The sequence below is a fragment of the Diplotaxodon limnothrissa genome, linkage group LG19 (assembly GCF_057381915.1).
Source record: "Diplotaxodon limnothrissa isolate DT_005_m linkage group LG19, D_limnothrissa_male_GT1.1, whole genome shotgun sequence".
NCBI classification, from domain to species: domain Eukaryota; kingdom Metazoa; phylum Chordata; class Actinopteri; order Cichliformes; family Cichlidae; genus Diplotaxodon; species Diplotaxodon limnothrissa.
In genome coordinates, this window is record NC_140614.1 from 30886179 (window position 1) to 30901869 (window position 15691).

Genomic DNA, 15691 nt, shown 5'->3' on the forward strand with positions numbered 1-15691 from the left:
TGTATGTTGCTAAACCTGGCGGTGCACTGCGCGAACTTAGGCTGTAATTTACTGTTGAATAACGCTGCAATCTGCGTGTGTAATAGGCTAAATTAAAAGGAGCATCCAGCAGTGAGAACCCATAAATAATCTGCTGTTTGTGCTTCAACCTTGAATAAGTTATACGGCCTGTTATATAATTAAGTCTTTCTAAACTGCAGTTCAACCTCATAAAACAAACACACACGCACACACACTTATTTTCTGACCACGCAGGAGTGGAATCAAAGTCGCTCTTCTCTTTAACGCTTCGATTATTTCAAGCAACGCTTTTAATTAGTGTGATCCTTTAGCGGAGACTCCAATGAAAGAGAGATTATTGGCAATGTCAAGGATGCTAATTGAATGTTGGACTTCTAACAATTAGCCCGCTGCACAACCATGTCGAGTCATTACAGATCCCATACCCGCTTTGACTTTATTGTCTGTCGTCTTAAAGAGTAACGTCGGACTTGAAAGTTGGAGCAATAAAAAGTAAATAACAACAAACCCTCTTTTAAAAGCAGCTTTCTCCTCTTGAGTCCTAAAATGTATTGATTTCTTTTCCCCCTTTAGACATAACCTCTCCTCTGCACTTAATTAAACACACCGCGCATGTGGGAATAAAGTTACAGGAATATTGTGCGGAGTTTTTCTTGCCCTCTTTTTGAGCCAATTTCTTACTTTTGTACAACTGCACTGCTATAAGCACTTCTTAAACTGTAAACCCCACAACAGAGCAAACCAAAATCAAGTGTTGTATGTTTTAATTTATTTTTCGCTTATGTGTATCTCTCACTGGTCTATTTTCAGGGCAGTGAGAGCAAATTAACGTTGTTTCTTGATATATTGATGTCATATCAGCGCACTTGTGAAACACTAAATATTAGCCTTTATATTAAAGAGCTCATCCAGGGATCAGGCGTGGAAAGCCATGCCGCGCGGGCTTTGAATAGGACCACGGCTGCCCTGCGCCCCAGAGAAACCCCCGCCGGTAAAATATTGGGATTAACATCTCTTGGAGTCCGGGATTAAACACTGCTTTCTCAAACCGCACACTCTCTTTCACTGTCTGAATTGCACTACCGGAAACAATGCGGCATTAATTCGTTCTTCTTCTTTTTTTCTTTTGCGATTAAATAAAGGGAAAGGAGAGGATTAAGTTTATGTGGCGCATTACCACTATGAACACTGGATGGCTCTGAAACTCATCGAAAGACAACACATGGGCGTTAATGCGTTGGGCTGTTTTTAAGACGTGATAGAAAAACTAATTACGCGTGAGAAAACAGAGTTTGGTCGGCACGCACAAGTGTAGGCTAATTATTACTCAGACGGCCATTATTGGCTTAATTAATGCGAAAGTTCTGGTTTTCCCTCTTTGCCTCATCACGCACATATACCACCGCAGCCTCGATTGAAAAAAAAAAAAAATAGTACCCACAAAGGTTCTGTTCCATTTTTAGGTCTTAAAGTCGTAGAAAACGAAGAACCCCCCCCCCTTAAACAACCATGATTTTTGCGCACATTGCCAGGGTTCCACTTTAATTTCCAACACGCACACGCACACACAGATCGTCTATTGATGAAAGAGTAAGCTCACAGGACCTTTATTCATGTCTTTTCAGCGGTGAGGTCACACCATCTTTGGAGCCAGTAAAGGATCCACAATCACCGTGTGTTGAGATCAATGGAGGGGAAGCAAGTGTAGAGCTCTCAGCAGCCGAGAGTCTTTTCCAGTATGGCTAACCCTTGATTATTACTACCATCCACCATGTGCTTGGAAAGTCTCGTCTCTCTTTGTGATGCAGTAAAAATAACCATTAGCATCTTTCGTTGGTGAAAAAACCCCAAAAGAAACAAAAACGAAAGAAAACGAAAAAGTTAGAAATCTAATAAAATCACAGCAGAGAGTCCAATGCGAGGGGGAGGGGGGGCTCACAAATTGCATACAATACAACAGATCACAGTTTCGAAGGCTAGCACAGATAAAAAAAGAAAGAAAAAGAAACCACATATGTACCATTTATATAAGACGCACACTGATTGTCTCTTAGAAACTACATATTGATTCCTTATAAACACTTTTTTTTCTTAAATAAAGTAGTGCATCCATGTCCACACGCCATCCTCGTGTCACACACTCTGCCGGCAGGGCGGCAAAGTTGTTTAAGAAGCTTTAAGAAGGTCTGTCCATCCCGAGCACTTCAGCAGGACTATTAACTTGAGTTTTGTTCTTTTACTTCCGTGGCTGTGGTGTGTTTTTCTTTCTGAGTCCACTCTGTGACGTCCTCAACAGGTGGTGTTTTTTTGTTTGTTTGTCTGTTTTTTACGCACATAGGTACGCACTGACAGATAAAGAAGGGCTACAACCGGTGAATAAACGGGAGAGGGGAAATCTCTTTGCCAGTGCTAAAATACATTAACTTCTCCTCTAGGAGGACCAAAGACCATCATGCCAAAAACTAGAGGCCCCCCTGAGAGCCCTGCCTCGGTGTACCAGGCTCACGTTTTTACCCAGTCTGAAGTGTTCTGTTGAGGGATGGCAGCGCTGTGTCTCGTGTGGTCGTCACTGTTTGTGCACTTTTTGATAGCTGATTGCTCGGTTCACAGGACCTGGAATTTCCACGAGGACGTTTGATCCTTATAATCCAAGCAATCGGCATTGAAGTTCAGCTTCCACGATGCCGCTTGGTCCTTATAATCCAAGCAGTCTGCTGTGGAGTTGAAGCCCAGGCCGGACGTCCCGTATCCCTGGGTGGAGAGGGACGCCGGGGACTGGTTCAGATGGCTTGTGACTGCGTTTGTGCTCATCGGACTGAGAGTTGACCCCGGGCCTGACAACTGGTGGTGCATGGGAGTGAGGTAAGAGCCGCAGTCCATACCCCCGAAGTAGGACGTCGACCCGGCGTAGCCCTGGCTGTAGCCCGAGGCCTGTGTGTAGGTCATGGGATAAGACCTCTGCATGCAAGAGGAGGAGGTAGATAAGGGATCTGAGAGGGGAGAAATGGACGCCGGACTCCATATGGACACTGGCGCGGTGCTGGTAGAGATGGCGGGGACCGTGGTGGTGCTGGTGGGGGGTGTGAACTGGCCGCTGGCCCCGCTTTCCGAGCTCACTTCTCTGGTTGGGGAACTTTTCTTTTTGGCAGGTCGCACTTTGTTCTGCCCCCCATTCTGCTGCTGCTGCTGCTGCTGGCGACACTTTGCCCGCCGGTTTTTAAACCAGACCTAAAGCAGGAACATAATTGAACACATTCATTACAATGTCCCCATAAATACTAACCAAGCTATACTAACCGTTTAAAATAGGAAAGGGGCTATATATATGTATAAAAAGGCTTTTTTGCCCCAGTAAAATTATTTAAACGTAATTGGAACAGTCCTAATAACTGAATTATTATAAAACACGGTAAATATATTGCTGTTCGGGGTGAGGTGGGGGGCGTTTTAGAGTACATATAAAGCAAAAAATAAATAAAATAATAAAAAAAAAAAAATTTTTTATGCTTGTGTTTCCTTTCAAATGAGTTATATATTTTCCCCAGATTAAATCAAATACAAGTACAGGTAAAATACTATTTATTTAAAATACTAAAATACTTTACAGGTTCCAGAGTGAAATGTTTCGTTTGATGCTTCTCAAATTAAAATAAAAAATAACAAAGCCACTTTTTTCATTCTACAATATATAACAATATTTTAAATATGCCTTGGCTTCAGTTGACTCACCTGTACCCGGGATTCAGGTAGATTGATTTTCAGCGCTACCTCTTCGCGCATGAATATATCAGGATACCGAGTTTTAGCAAATAACGCCTCCAAAACGTCGAGCTGTGCGCGCGTAAAAGTAGTCCGTTCTCGCCTCTGCTTCCGTGGAGTGGCTGTAAGTGCAAGAGAAACAAAAAAATCGCATAGGTTATTTATGTATACATGTACAATTTTAAAAAAGTCATCAAAGGCAAATTTGAAACTAATTACGCAGGAGTCCTGTGAGAGTAAAAAAAACAAAAAAAAAAACCCGATGGCAAATTGTAGCACTTGACATCTTTGAGTCTAACGTGCCAAAAAATTTAATGCAAACATCAAAGTAATTTGCCAGTAATTTCCTCTGGAGCCACATCTAAAAATAAAATCACACACGGAGAGACTTGAGGATTAGTCCTCACTCCAAGCTGTGTGCGCTAGAAGTTTTCTGTAGACTACTTTCCATCACCTTTTGTTTGTATTGGTCTGGTCAGTCTAATAAATGTATTTATTTTTCATATTTGTTTTCCTTTTAAAAAGAAGAAAGAATAACAATAATAATACACGCAATAATAATTCGTGAATTAAAAAGGTATATGAAGGGCTGGTTAATTGCTGTAACATAATAGCAAGGAGCCCTAAGTCATTTTCAGGCTGTGTGATCACATCTTATTTAATTTTCAAAGAGGTTAAACATACCTGGATAGCCCACTGATGGATGTAAAAGATCCATGCCGGAAGTAGTTAAGCTGAGGCCATTAACTGTGTAAGGTGGTTGCTTTAGATACGACATCATGCTAATGTTTGTCTGAGTGCTGAAGTTGGAGAAAATTTTGAAAATTGATGGAGCTCCCGAGGAGTATTCGGTGTCCTCTGTTCGCCGTGTGGTCCGTATTACACCTGGCACCTGTTTAAAAGAAGAAGAAGAAAAGAAGAGGAAGACGGATATTCTCGTGAAGTGATATTGGCTCTATTTACGTGACGCTGTGGCGAAATAAGTCCTTTCCAGAGCGCATGGCTCTCCTCAAAAAGCACGAGCCACTTCTCCAGCTGTCCTCATCTTTGCAACCCCCACACGCCCTCCCACGATTAAGATAAAAAAAAAAAAAAAACGAATAAAAAGAAAGGAGCACTGTGATTGCAACAGGTTAAAGCCACTATCTCCTTTATACAGTAAACACCATGAATTGAAGATAAATCTCTTCAAAATAAAAGCTAAAAATAAATAAAAGTTGCTGGCAAATTATCTATTTTATTAGGAACTAACTTTATTTTTATTTTTGAATATTATTTAGTTTATGTTAACATTAGATTGTATGTATGTAATAATCGATTGGATGAGAAGAAAAACAGCTGAAGTTGAACTGATTGTTACTAAAACGTCTGAGTCCGTTTAGTCTGACAAAGCACACAGTCAACGTTACATTTTTATGATGAAGATTAATATGCGCCCATATTGATGTGATTTAGAGTAAAAATTACTGAATTTTCAGGTTCGTTTAGTGAATAAATTGTGTTATTTTTATGTAAGAAGGAGATCATTTTAAAATATTGAACCAGTGAAAGAAAAATGGACACATGCTTTCTCGATACACATTTTTTTTTTTTGCAGTTCTTTTAAATAAACAAATTTGCTCCTTGGTAAATTTTGACTGCTGTCACTTCAACTTCAGTGAACCTCACGCGTTATCCCCACTGAGCCTCTTGATTAGTTGCATTTTTTTTCTTTTCAATATCCAACGGTTTTAACCCCCTCATCCCAATCTGTCACACTTAAAACACACCCGTCAACCAATTGCGCGCACACACGCTCGATAATAATTACTCTGTCCAATAATTAATTATCAGAAATGTTTTTTTTTCTTCGTAATTTAACGAGGCGATCCAGGTGGCAGCTAACCGAGCTGCAGTTTGGTGTGAGTCCACAGAGCTTCCTGCAAATCAAACCCGGCTCTCTTTCTTTATATTTCTTTCCTGCAAATCCTCGTGCGTTAATTATGATTTCATCGCAAATTTGCTGATATAAAGTAGGAAAAAAGCATAAAGTATCAGCAAAAGTGAAGAAATTAAACTCTCGTAGATATTTGCTTGATTGAGCTAAACTCCTAATTGTGACCCCCCCTCCCCAAACAGGATCCATCCAAATGAAGTGTTGGTTTATTGTCTTATGAATTATTTATTTTCCGAGGCAAAGGAGAGCTAGAAGACAGAGGAGGCCCAGGAATAATTTTCAGTAGCAGGCCCGAATGTTCCTTCTTTTCTTCTTCTTTTTTTCCGGTGAACTTTTCAGCCTGGACGCCTCCACAGTTTCCCATTTTTGCTGCCCTTATCCTGTATTAATTTACGCAGAATACACGAGTGCAGTGTGTGTGTATGTGTGGGAAATTTTTGTCTGAAACTTAACTCAGTAAACATGGATAGACGCCCTTGTAGCAGTCCTGGATCAGTGAGTGAGTGTGAAATTGGTAAAATATGACCTCCAGGAATCAATTAATTATTTAAAAGCCCATTATTACATCAAGAGAACTTCAGCCCAGCGCTGAGTCTGGTCTTGTTTTCAGTATCAGAAGCTATCACAATGTAATTTTATCAGTTACTGATTTACTGATGTGATTTACAATATTTCCGTTTTTTCTTTTCTTTTCTTTTCTTTTCTTTTCTTTTCTTTTCTTTTCTTTTCTTTTCTTTTCTTTTCTTTTCTTTAATATAATAAATCAGTTTGTTGTGTGCACCTATTGCACCCGTATTTGTGCACACATAAAATCAGTGACAGCCTGGGTTTAAGACGGCATATTTAATGCCAACAAATAACCTGAAACCTCCTCGCTGGGATCTCTTTTAGAGTCTTCGTGGGTTTTTATTTTAGCACCAGTTGAAACGTTTTGCTTCCTCTTCTAAAGAAAACGATTAGGCGAGGAAGTGATCAGGTGAGGAATTGCAGGTTTTAACTAAATTTCGGTAGTGTAATAATAATAATAATAATAATAATAATAATAATAATAATAATAATAATAATAATAAAGCTGAACTTACCTTGGCAGGGATGACTGGAAAATTCTTTGTCTACTTGGTGTCCTCCGGGAGAAATAATAAAAGTCAGTAGAAATCGACGACGTCCTGTCGCATAAAAGGAGAATATCACAAACCCGAGCAGAGCAGGAGCAGCCGTCTTCACTGGAGATAAAAGTTAAGCGTTGAGCGCCTACATGAGGTTCTGAAGCGTTGCGACAGCGGCGGAGTGAAGGAGGGAGGCTGCATGTACGCCTTTAGGATTTGTTGGTGTGTTGTGAGTGAAGTGGTTTGAGTTAGATTTTGTACAAAGTGCCAGCCAATGGGAGCCGCAGGACTGAGCTGAGGTCTGTCTCTGTCTCCGTCTCTCACACTGGTGGGGAGGGTTTTTTTTTCCTTTCTGGGAAACAAATGTCTCCAGCTACTTTTTTTTTTTTGACGCACAGTCTTCAGCCAATGGCAGCGAGAGGGCGACTGACAACATCCCCATCCCACCGCAGAGAGGGCACACTGATAATAAATAAACGGTACGCCGTTGGATGATGAGAGGTGGAAGGAGTTTAAAGCAAAGAAAAGTCAGTTTATTTCTCATTTTATTATATTTTTTCATGACATCAAAGGAAGCATTAAAGTAAGAGATAATTTATAAATAAAAAAGGGGGGCGAGAGGCGAAACATATCCGAAAAATAAAGACTTCTCAGAGCGTTTAATGTATGTCGAGTATTTTAGTGGGAAACTCTTTTTAAGCGTTAATAATTTCACACTCTCGTCTTTACTTTACCAGTTTAAATACAACCACCGATGTTTTATAGAATAATATCACGAAAGCTTCCAGACAACCGATCAATATTAAAAGTCGATTATAAAATGTTTTATCATCTCTGTTGAGGCACCAGATTAATCTGCAGAAGAAGACCGGGAAATATAAGTAGAATTAAATATGTAGGAAAACCCCCAAAACAACAACAAATAAACCCTAAAAAAAAAACAACAACAACAAAAAAACGGGGGACCAAAGCGGAGCTTCAAGGCTGCACCGTCCTCTCACATTCCAGCACGTCGTAAAAAAAGGGGGATTTAGAGCGACTTATTTCCTTAAAACTGTCCTCCCATCCACTGAGCAGCCAGTCTGCTACCGTCAGCCCGCTGCAGGCCCTGCACCGAAATGTACAAACAATATTTCCAGGTGGGTTCCCACCGGGGAGACACCTGAGCACTTGGGGACTCGCAGCCACCGCACCTGCGGGGTACAGCCAGCCATGCAATTACACACACAAAAAAAGCTTCTCCGTTTGGCGACGTGCGGAACGACTTTTCACTGACTGCACTTGAAACGGTTCCTGCAGGAGGAAGATGTGCTCGAAGAGAAACAGACTTCTGAATATGAAGGTAGGCCTCTTTTAATTCTGTTTCATGTGCCGAAAGTGCATTTTAGTAGATTTAATAATAATAATAATATTAACTATTTATTTATTTATTTATTTATTTATTTATTTATTCCCTTTGTCTTTACCTAGTAACAGCTACTTAGTGCAGGGTTGATGTTATTTCATATTTACTGGAAGACCAACAAGCTGCAAGGGACACATAAGCCTCCTCTACGTCACTTGAATTTTGAACCTGCGTGCCCATCTCAAAATAATATGCCGAGGGTTTTTGTCACGGCTTGGTAAATGTATCATCTTAAGAGGCTTTGTGTAACACCTACACACACACACACACACACACACACACACACACACACACACACACACACACACACACACACACACACACACACACACTGTGCGCTTGCACGGACACACCCGCTCCACTTCAAACAGATTTGAATATTGATTTAGATTTATAAACACAGACAGACCGTGGGCTTTTATGACTCGTCGCTTGCCTCTCTCCGTGGCTCGTGTGCAAGGCCGGAGTCAAAGGTGCAGTGACAGCTGCCGAGAGTACCGGTTCTCGCTCAGCCTCTGGAGCTCACACAGTCTGACGCACAGCACACCTTATCAACTTTGCAAAACTCAGTGACATCTCTGTTGACAGATTTCGATCGTGGGGAAGCGGCGGTGTGGATCACGAAGCTGGATTTCTTTTAACAGCACAGCCGAGGGGAGAAAAGTTGGGAGATGTTTGAGAAACAGGAGCTGCGACACATTCAGGTAACCTTTCTTTCTTTCTTTCTTTTGCAACTCGTGCTTATTTTTTATTTTTATTCTTGAAAGATTAAGAGGAACTGCCTCATCTATTCGAAAAGGAGTCTATTAATCACTTAACTTATCACGTAGAGGCAAATTTAAACGGGTGGAATAATTAACTGTTTGATAAGTATTTTTTTTAAATTGTGTTGCTGTTTGCTTTATTACTAAAACATAGCAAAAATCATCATAGCGCACAAAGTATGAATGAAGTCCTGCACTTTCTTGAGGTTTCACATTATTTCACACGAGGGTGTGCTTGTGACTGTTACAATGTGCACGCCTAAATAACAAATAACAAAAAACAAAACAACCAAAAACAGTTTGACAGTAAAACCTTAATTTAAAAAAATATTTTATTAATGTTTCCTTATGTTTGGCAGCTGCATGCAGAGGGTCTCAAACTGCGTGAAAAATGATGACGCCTTGTGCTGTTATCTGCTGGATCTCACCGTTTAAATTGCTAAATAATTTATTAAACTGTAAAGCTTGGCCCTCCTCGGGGACTTTGTATCTTAAAAGGACGTTTAAAAGGAGAAGGAGTTAAACGCCTCTGGCGAGCAGCGCTCCCACTGACTCCCGGCTAATTGACGACGACTGCTTTTATCTCCGCCTCTGCTACACTCAACCTGAGGGTGAGGATTTCACCAGGCCCGCTCCAATCTGTGATTTCTACAGTTAATGCGTAGCCATGCATCTTTTCAAACGCACTGCGCAGGCCCTGGATGTTTGACCCTTGTTTGATAGGGGGGGAAAAATCGCATTTTTAAGATTGGATAATTACAGGCAATACAGACCCCTATTTCACTTCTCTGTGCTTTATCCAGGCGTGGAAAAGAAATAATCAACACATTATAGAATACATGAACGCACTTAAAAAAAAAACAAAAAAAAAAAAGAGGAAAAAAGGTGCTTGTAAATTTCCTTAATTTCAAATAACATATTTGCCATCAAAACAGCTTTTCTCGCATCTCTTTCGCTTCTCTTTTCCCACCTATAGTTTCATATTCGCATGGCTGAATACGAGGAATGTGTTGGTGGATTTCATTCTCAGCTTAAAAAGAGACTTAAAATGGGGACAAAATCATGCAAAGCATTCATATAGAAATGATAATCTGTAATGTCAAGAAGAGCCTTTCCTTCTGCACATAGGATTTCAAATTTACCCCCAGGAAAGGTTGATTACACTTCAGTCAGCCTTTATCGTTCAATATTACTTCTGCTAACATGCTCTAGTTTTTTTCTCCCCTCTTTATTAAATACACAAAGTTATTATGTATAAACCAACAGAAATATTACTTTATAGAATTAAAACTATTACCATCCATCCAGATATCATTCAACTGCCAAAAAAACGAAATAAAAATAGGATTGTTATGTAAATGTAGTAATGAAGTTTTAAACTACTTTATTTCAAATTGTTTTTATCGCAGCTAAGAGTTAAGTTAATGTAATGATTGAGGTTAAACTCTATTGTTTATCAATGATGCAGGCAGTAATTACTGTAGCTAGATATTTGGTGTGTGTGTGTGTGTTTTTCTTTTTTTCCCTTTCTTTCTTTTTTTTGGTTGTGAGTGTGTGGGTGACAGAGAGAGAGGAAGAAAGAGAGAAAGATGAGCTGGAGAAGGATAATCACAAGCTGTATTTTAATTAGCCTGGCAGGTTTGATGGATACATGCAACCACTGCTGCTGCTGCAACAACTGCATAGTGAGCAAGATGCCTAAACAGAGGGCTTTCCCCGCACTCTTCCCTTATCACAAAAGAGCTAAACCTTTGTGTAATGTAACATGTAAGTGACCCCAGAGGTCATCAAAACACATCCAGTCCCCTCCCCGGGGATTAAAGGGGCAGAACCCCATTCAGTGTCTGTTTGGGAAGAGTTTGCTAACACGGAGGCACACAAGGCACGTTGATCTCCTTAAGCATGTGCAGTTTTATAAGTTGAATTTAGGCTGAAAGTTCTGTTTAAATAATTTCAGAGACGGGCACGCTGTCGAATAAGTCTGTGCTCCAGTTTTCAAGCTGGTGCTAAACTTGGGAAATTTTGGGCTTTCTTTCCCACACATTTCTCCATAAATTCAAATGCTGTGCCGCCATAATGGCACGGCTCTGTGTGTGTGTGTGTGTGTGTGTGTGTGTGTCTGTGTGTGTGTGTTTGCCAAGTTCGTTCTTTCCATTAATATGACATGTCTTTTAATTGCTGCCATAAATGTTTGTGTTGTGTTTCACGCAGGAGTTTGCCAACAAACAAAACAGATGCAATTAAACACACACTCGCCTTCAGATCATCTCTGAGGAGACAAAGTCGAGTCTGGTGGAAAGCCGACAAGGACAAACAAGGAGGGAGAGGACTCTGCTGCCTCAAGGTTAACTCTGACTGAATGAACTCTCGTCTTCACACTATCAGTCTCGCCACAAAGACACATCACTCATTGCTTTTTATAGCATCTGTGCTCTTTTTAGAAGTTGACACGATGCTCAGTTGATGTTTTATTTTTGTATCATTGGAGAAAAATTAAACCAATTTTATTTATCGACACGCCTCTGTTTATTTTGTGACTTGCAATTAATTCAAGGTTAATATGCAAATAAAGACATTTATGTTGCCATCACTGTAAGAGCACCACTATGCTCTCCTTTTCCCACCCTCTCCTTTCACCTAGCCCTCTTCTCTGTGTGCTGCTGAGGTGTCTGCGTGGCGTGGTAAAACCTGCCCTGCAGACCGGACCTCTCAAGTCTTCAAAGGTGGAAGAACTCAATGTGGGGGATTTGTTCAGGCTTATTTGGTAACCTAGGATTTGAATTGGATTCTGGGAAGCATTCATAACACATTTGGAAATGTTACATTGTGTGATTTTGTGTGTAATCCCCATAATAAATTTTAGAAATGGTCACAGCACTTGCACAACTGTGACTATTCATGATTTATCAAATGGTTTTCTTGTCTTGCCTCTTGGGGGTGAGGTGTGTGTGTTGCCCACGGGGAATGGGGGAGGCGATCTCAGAGCCGGCGAAGAGACAATTCTTCAGTTTTAACCTTTCTCTTAACAATTTTTTTTGTTTGTTTATTTGACCTGAATATGTGATAGGGTGAGGCACCATGCTTCCAGAGCGATTCTCTCAGACCCCCAAAAGCACTGGAGCATTTCAACCTCTAGTGGATTATACCTCCCTGGGAGGAGGGTTAGTGTACACACACACACACACACACAACACACACACACACACACACACACACACACACACACACACACACTGTAGGTACAGTTTATTAAACTTGCTGTATATTTTATAGAAGCCGCAGTCATACATTAGCACACTGGGCTGCACATTTTATTGCAGTTGAGTAGAAAACTGTGCAACTACAGCATTTTATATTTGTAGCAAGCCAGTTGTGTAATATGCAGAAATCTCTCCAAGCATGTTTTATGACATAGAAAAATATTCCTTTTTAAATTCTATAAAGGTCCTTAATGATAAGTCAAATACTGACAGGTCTCCTACTAAAGAACATCTTTGGAATTGTAAGTTACGTATCAGCTCCAGGCTACTTCTGATGCCTCCAAATTTAGCTCTTTCTCACTGCTTTTGCCCTCTCGTATAAAATGTCGATAGAGAACCTTTCCCCCCTTTCAGGAGATTAATCTGGAAAGTCACGATCAAACAGATAAAGGAAGAGAAACAATAAGCGGAGCAAAGCAGGAGCCGAGGTGGATGCTTATCATCCTTCACCATCCAAAATGAGCGATGTGTACTTGCAGAATCGATAGCTGTTGGCCAGATGCTCCAGAAGGAGCCCAAAGGGAGTGAACTTCTGTGTGAACATATATTTTGGGGGCTCTACTACTTGAATTTTGTGTCTGGTGTGTGTAACTCTCCCGCCTTGGATTGATAAGAGCGAGAGCTGTGTGTGTGTGTTTGTGAGTGTGTGTAAGTAAATGAGTATTTGTGCCCTGTCCAAACCCCACTTTGTTTTGAATGACACTTTGGCGATGCCCCCAGTCCCCCACTTCGACTTCTCAAGCGTACCCCCTGTCAGTGCCAACTCTGCCAATTCCTCTCATGTCTTTAATATCTCTCTTTGGGCTCTTGGGTTTTGCCAGTGAAGGCTCCCCAGTGACAGTTGGACATTGCCTTCACATTTGGGAGACAGCGGCGGGTGTCTGTAGCGTTCCCAGCCCTGGGCCTGTGGGGAATCTGTGATGGCTCGCCTGTCAGCCGGCCCCTCCCCTGTAATTAGGAGAGTAAACACAGCGTCTGGCTCGGCTTGGGGGAGAAGTAGGAGGGAGCGGAGGAGGGGACCGTCCGGCTCCCGTCCTACTGCTGCTTGAGCTGTCCAGGAGTAGCTTTGGATAGATAGCCTGTGATGTGCAGCCCCTTCACATCCTCGCAAAGGATGGAGATGTGGAGGAGAGTGCAGCCTGTTAACGTGCTGAGAAACATCAGTACCTTGTTGAGCATCAGTGAACCAGTGAGGAGGCTTTTCACTAAGCTGAACCTTTTGTTTAGAAGTAGAAAGAAACAGATCATTTAAGATGATCTGAGAGCTGTTCAAAAAAGTGATGAGAATGTTGATGAGGGTAAGCTGTGCACAAAAAGGTGTTCCTTGTATTTCTTTAACAGCATAATACTCATTTAGATCTCTAGGCAATAACATAGCACCACTACAAAGCCTCATCTCCTCTCTTCACCTCACTCCTGGTTGCTGGGGGGACTGGTCAGCTGCTGGAGGAATGTGTTGTGGGCTGGAGTTGTAGCTGTAGCTCGAGACCAGCTTTGGGGAACTGCCATGCTACCCTAAACCAGCCACTCCACACTGCCCAGTTAGGGAGGTGGGCTGCGGGAATGCTGAGACCAAGAGGGGAGGAATTTCACTGGTTGACCTGCCAGAGAAATGCCATGCAGAGAGCAATGAAGAGAGAAACCTAAAATGAGAGCGAGAGACAGAAAAGCATATCTCAGCCAATTGAAACGCAGCCTGTCAGTGTCATTTTGGTTTCGTAGGATGATTACTGATGATGGGCCAGTTGCTGAATGAGCTGGTTGCCACACAGACACTGTGGCACCGCATCTGACTTCGATCTTTTCAGGTTCAGCGGGCATAACCAAAGTAGCTTCAACAGTTTATAATCAGCACATTTAGAGATGTTTCCCATTATTTACCATGCAAATCATCCATCTGTCTTAGTGGACATTCATCACTTGAACGTGATTGGATGTATTCGTGTTTTTGCGTAAGTAAATTTGAAATCAGATGGTGTGCACCAGTGTGTACATGTGGCGGAGATGGAGTACAAAGGAGGAGGGGCGCTTGAAGGCCCAGTGTACTTGCCAAAGTCTTTACGGCGCCCAGAGAGCCATGCTGCAGCATCATGGTCCACAGCATGGAAAGACATGGGGCAGATGGGTGCAGTGTAGCAACTCAACCTCCCCCTTCTCCTCCCAAATGTGAGGCAGCAGTGGTGGGAATGGCACAGTGTGAGAGGGAGTCTAAGTTCAGGGCTGAAACAGAAAAGCTGTTGGAGGGGCATTTGGGGGCTGGGAGAAATTGAGGACTGAAAGCTGTTTTTTTTTTTTAGAGGGGGGGTGCACCGGAGAAGCTGTTTGTGGGGCAGAGATCCTGCAATGGAGAGGGAAAGCCAATCCCCCCTGTCACATCCCTTTGAAATCCAAGTGCAGGGGCACGAGCCCAGGGAGGAGTGGCAGCGTGGCCCAGCGCCTGGGCAGACAGGCAGTCACCGCACTGGGCCGCAGTCCAGCTCGCCTGGCCTGGCCCCTTCCCACTGTAGCCCACCCCGTCTGGACCAGGCTTACGGGAGTCAGGCAGCAGACCCCCAGTGGACAGGCCGGAGCCCTGCGCTACTGAGTAGCATCTCAGATCCTCTGCTGGGTTTGAAACAGCAGAATCCCCCAGGAAGAGAGGCCCTGCGGAGCTTAGGAGGTGCCTCCACTGCCTCGCAGCTTCTCCTGCACCCAGGCCTCTGGATGGGGGCCCAGTGTAGTCTGCTGCTGATGATAACCCCCACCTCACCACCAGGCCGTTCTGCCTTCAGGGCCCTGTGCAGGTCCACACATCCCCATGGCAACAGTGGCAGGGCCGTCCACACAATGTGAGTGGGCAACAAGCCAAGTGCTGCCAAATTGGGATGAGGGAGAGACATTTTGGGAGAGTGCTCAATCCTGAATCTTTTCACCTTTATGTTGTCTCTGGGTAATCGTGTTTTTGGCTTCAGTGAGCTAATATCAGAGATTTGGCCAGAATTGTGGTCAGCGGCACCAGAGACGAGTGCACTTTTGCGAGGTTCCCCGCCTCCCGTGTTTCTTAAATTCAACTACTTCTCTTCAGGCTGGAAAACATTACTTGTCAAATATTGCTAACAGCAGCAGCAGGCATTTATAAAATTAAACCCTCGGGTGGGCTGATATATTCCGAAGCGTTCCTTGTGTGTTTAAAGAGACCTTGTCAAGGCAATATTAAGCCTGCGTAAACACAAGTAGTTCAATGACATTCGCAGCAGCCACCTAAAGTTGATTCCCCACCCCCTCCAGCCACTGGGAAGATACTAAGTGGTTGGGTGGTGTTTACTGAAAGTGGATATCTGCTGTTTGTTTTGTTGTTCTGCTTCCCGACCGTAAACACTGCATAGATTTCCTTGAGTGGTGTTTGAAACACATTTGTGTGTGCGTGCCATGTGTTATATTTGCTGATAACAGGATTTACT

General features: G+C 42.5%; 1 protein-coding gene across 1 annotated transcript; it reads right to left on the reverse strand.

Annotated features, from left to right (window-relative positions):
• Positions 1–2625: 2625 nt before the first annotated feature.
• otx2b (orthodenticle homeobox 2b) lies at positions 2626–4561 on the reverse strand. Its single transcript, XM_085342362.1, has 3 exons — positions 4465–4561; positions 3751–3902; positions 2626–3249 (listed from the first exon to the last, which is right to left on the reverse strand). Exons 1-3 carry the CDS (start codon positions 4559–4561, stop codon positions 2626–2628), a joined length of 873 nt encoding a protein of 290 aa, XP_085198488.1.
• Between the last annotated feature and the right edge of the window lie 11130 nt (positions 4562–15691).

Coding starts and splice junctions, on each gene's coding strand:
- otx2b (XM_085342362.1), bottom strand. CDS start 4,561: ATGATGTCGTATCTAAAGCAACCACCTTACACAGTTAATGGCCTCAGC. Junction 3,903..4,464: donor TCCATCAGTGGGCTATCCAG/GTATGTTTAACC, acceptor TTGCACTTACAG/CCACTCCACGGAAGCAGAGG. Junction 3,250..3,750: donor TACCTGAATCCCGGGTACAG/GTGAGTCAACTG, acceptor TTCCTGCTTTAG/GTCTGGTTTAAAAACCGGCG.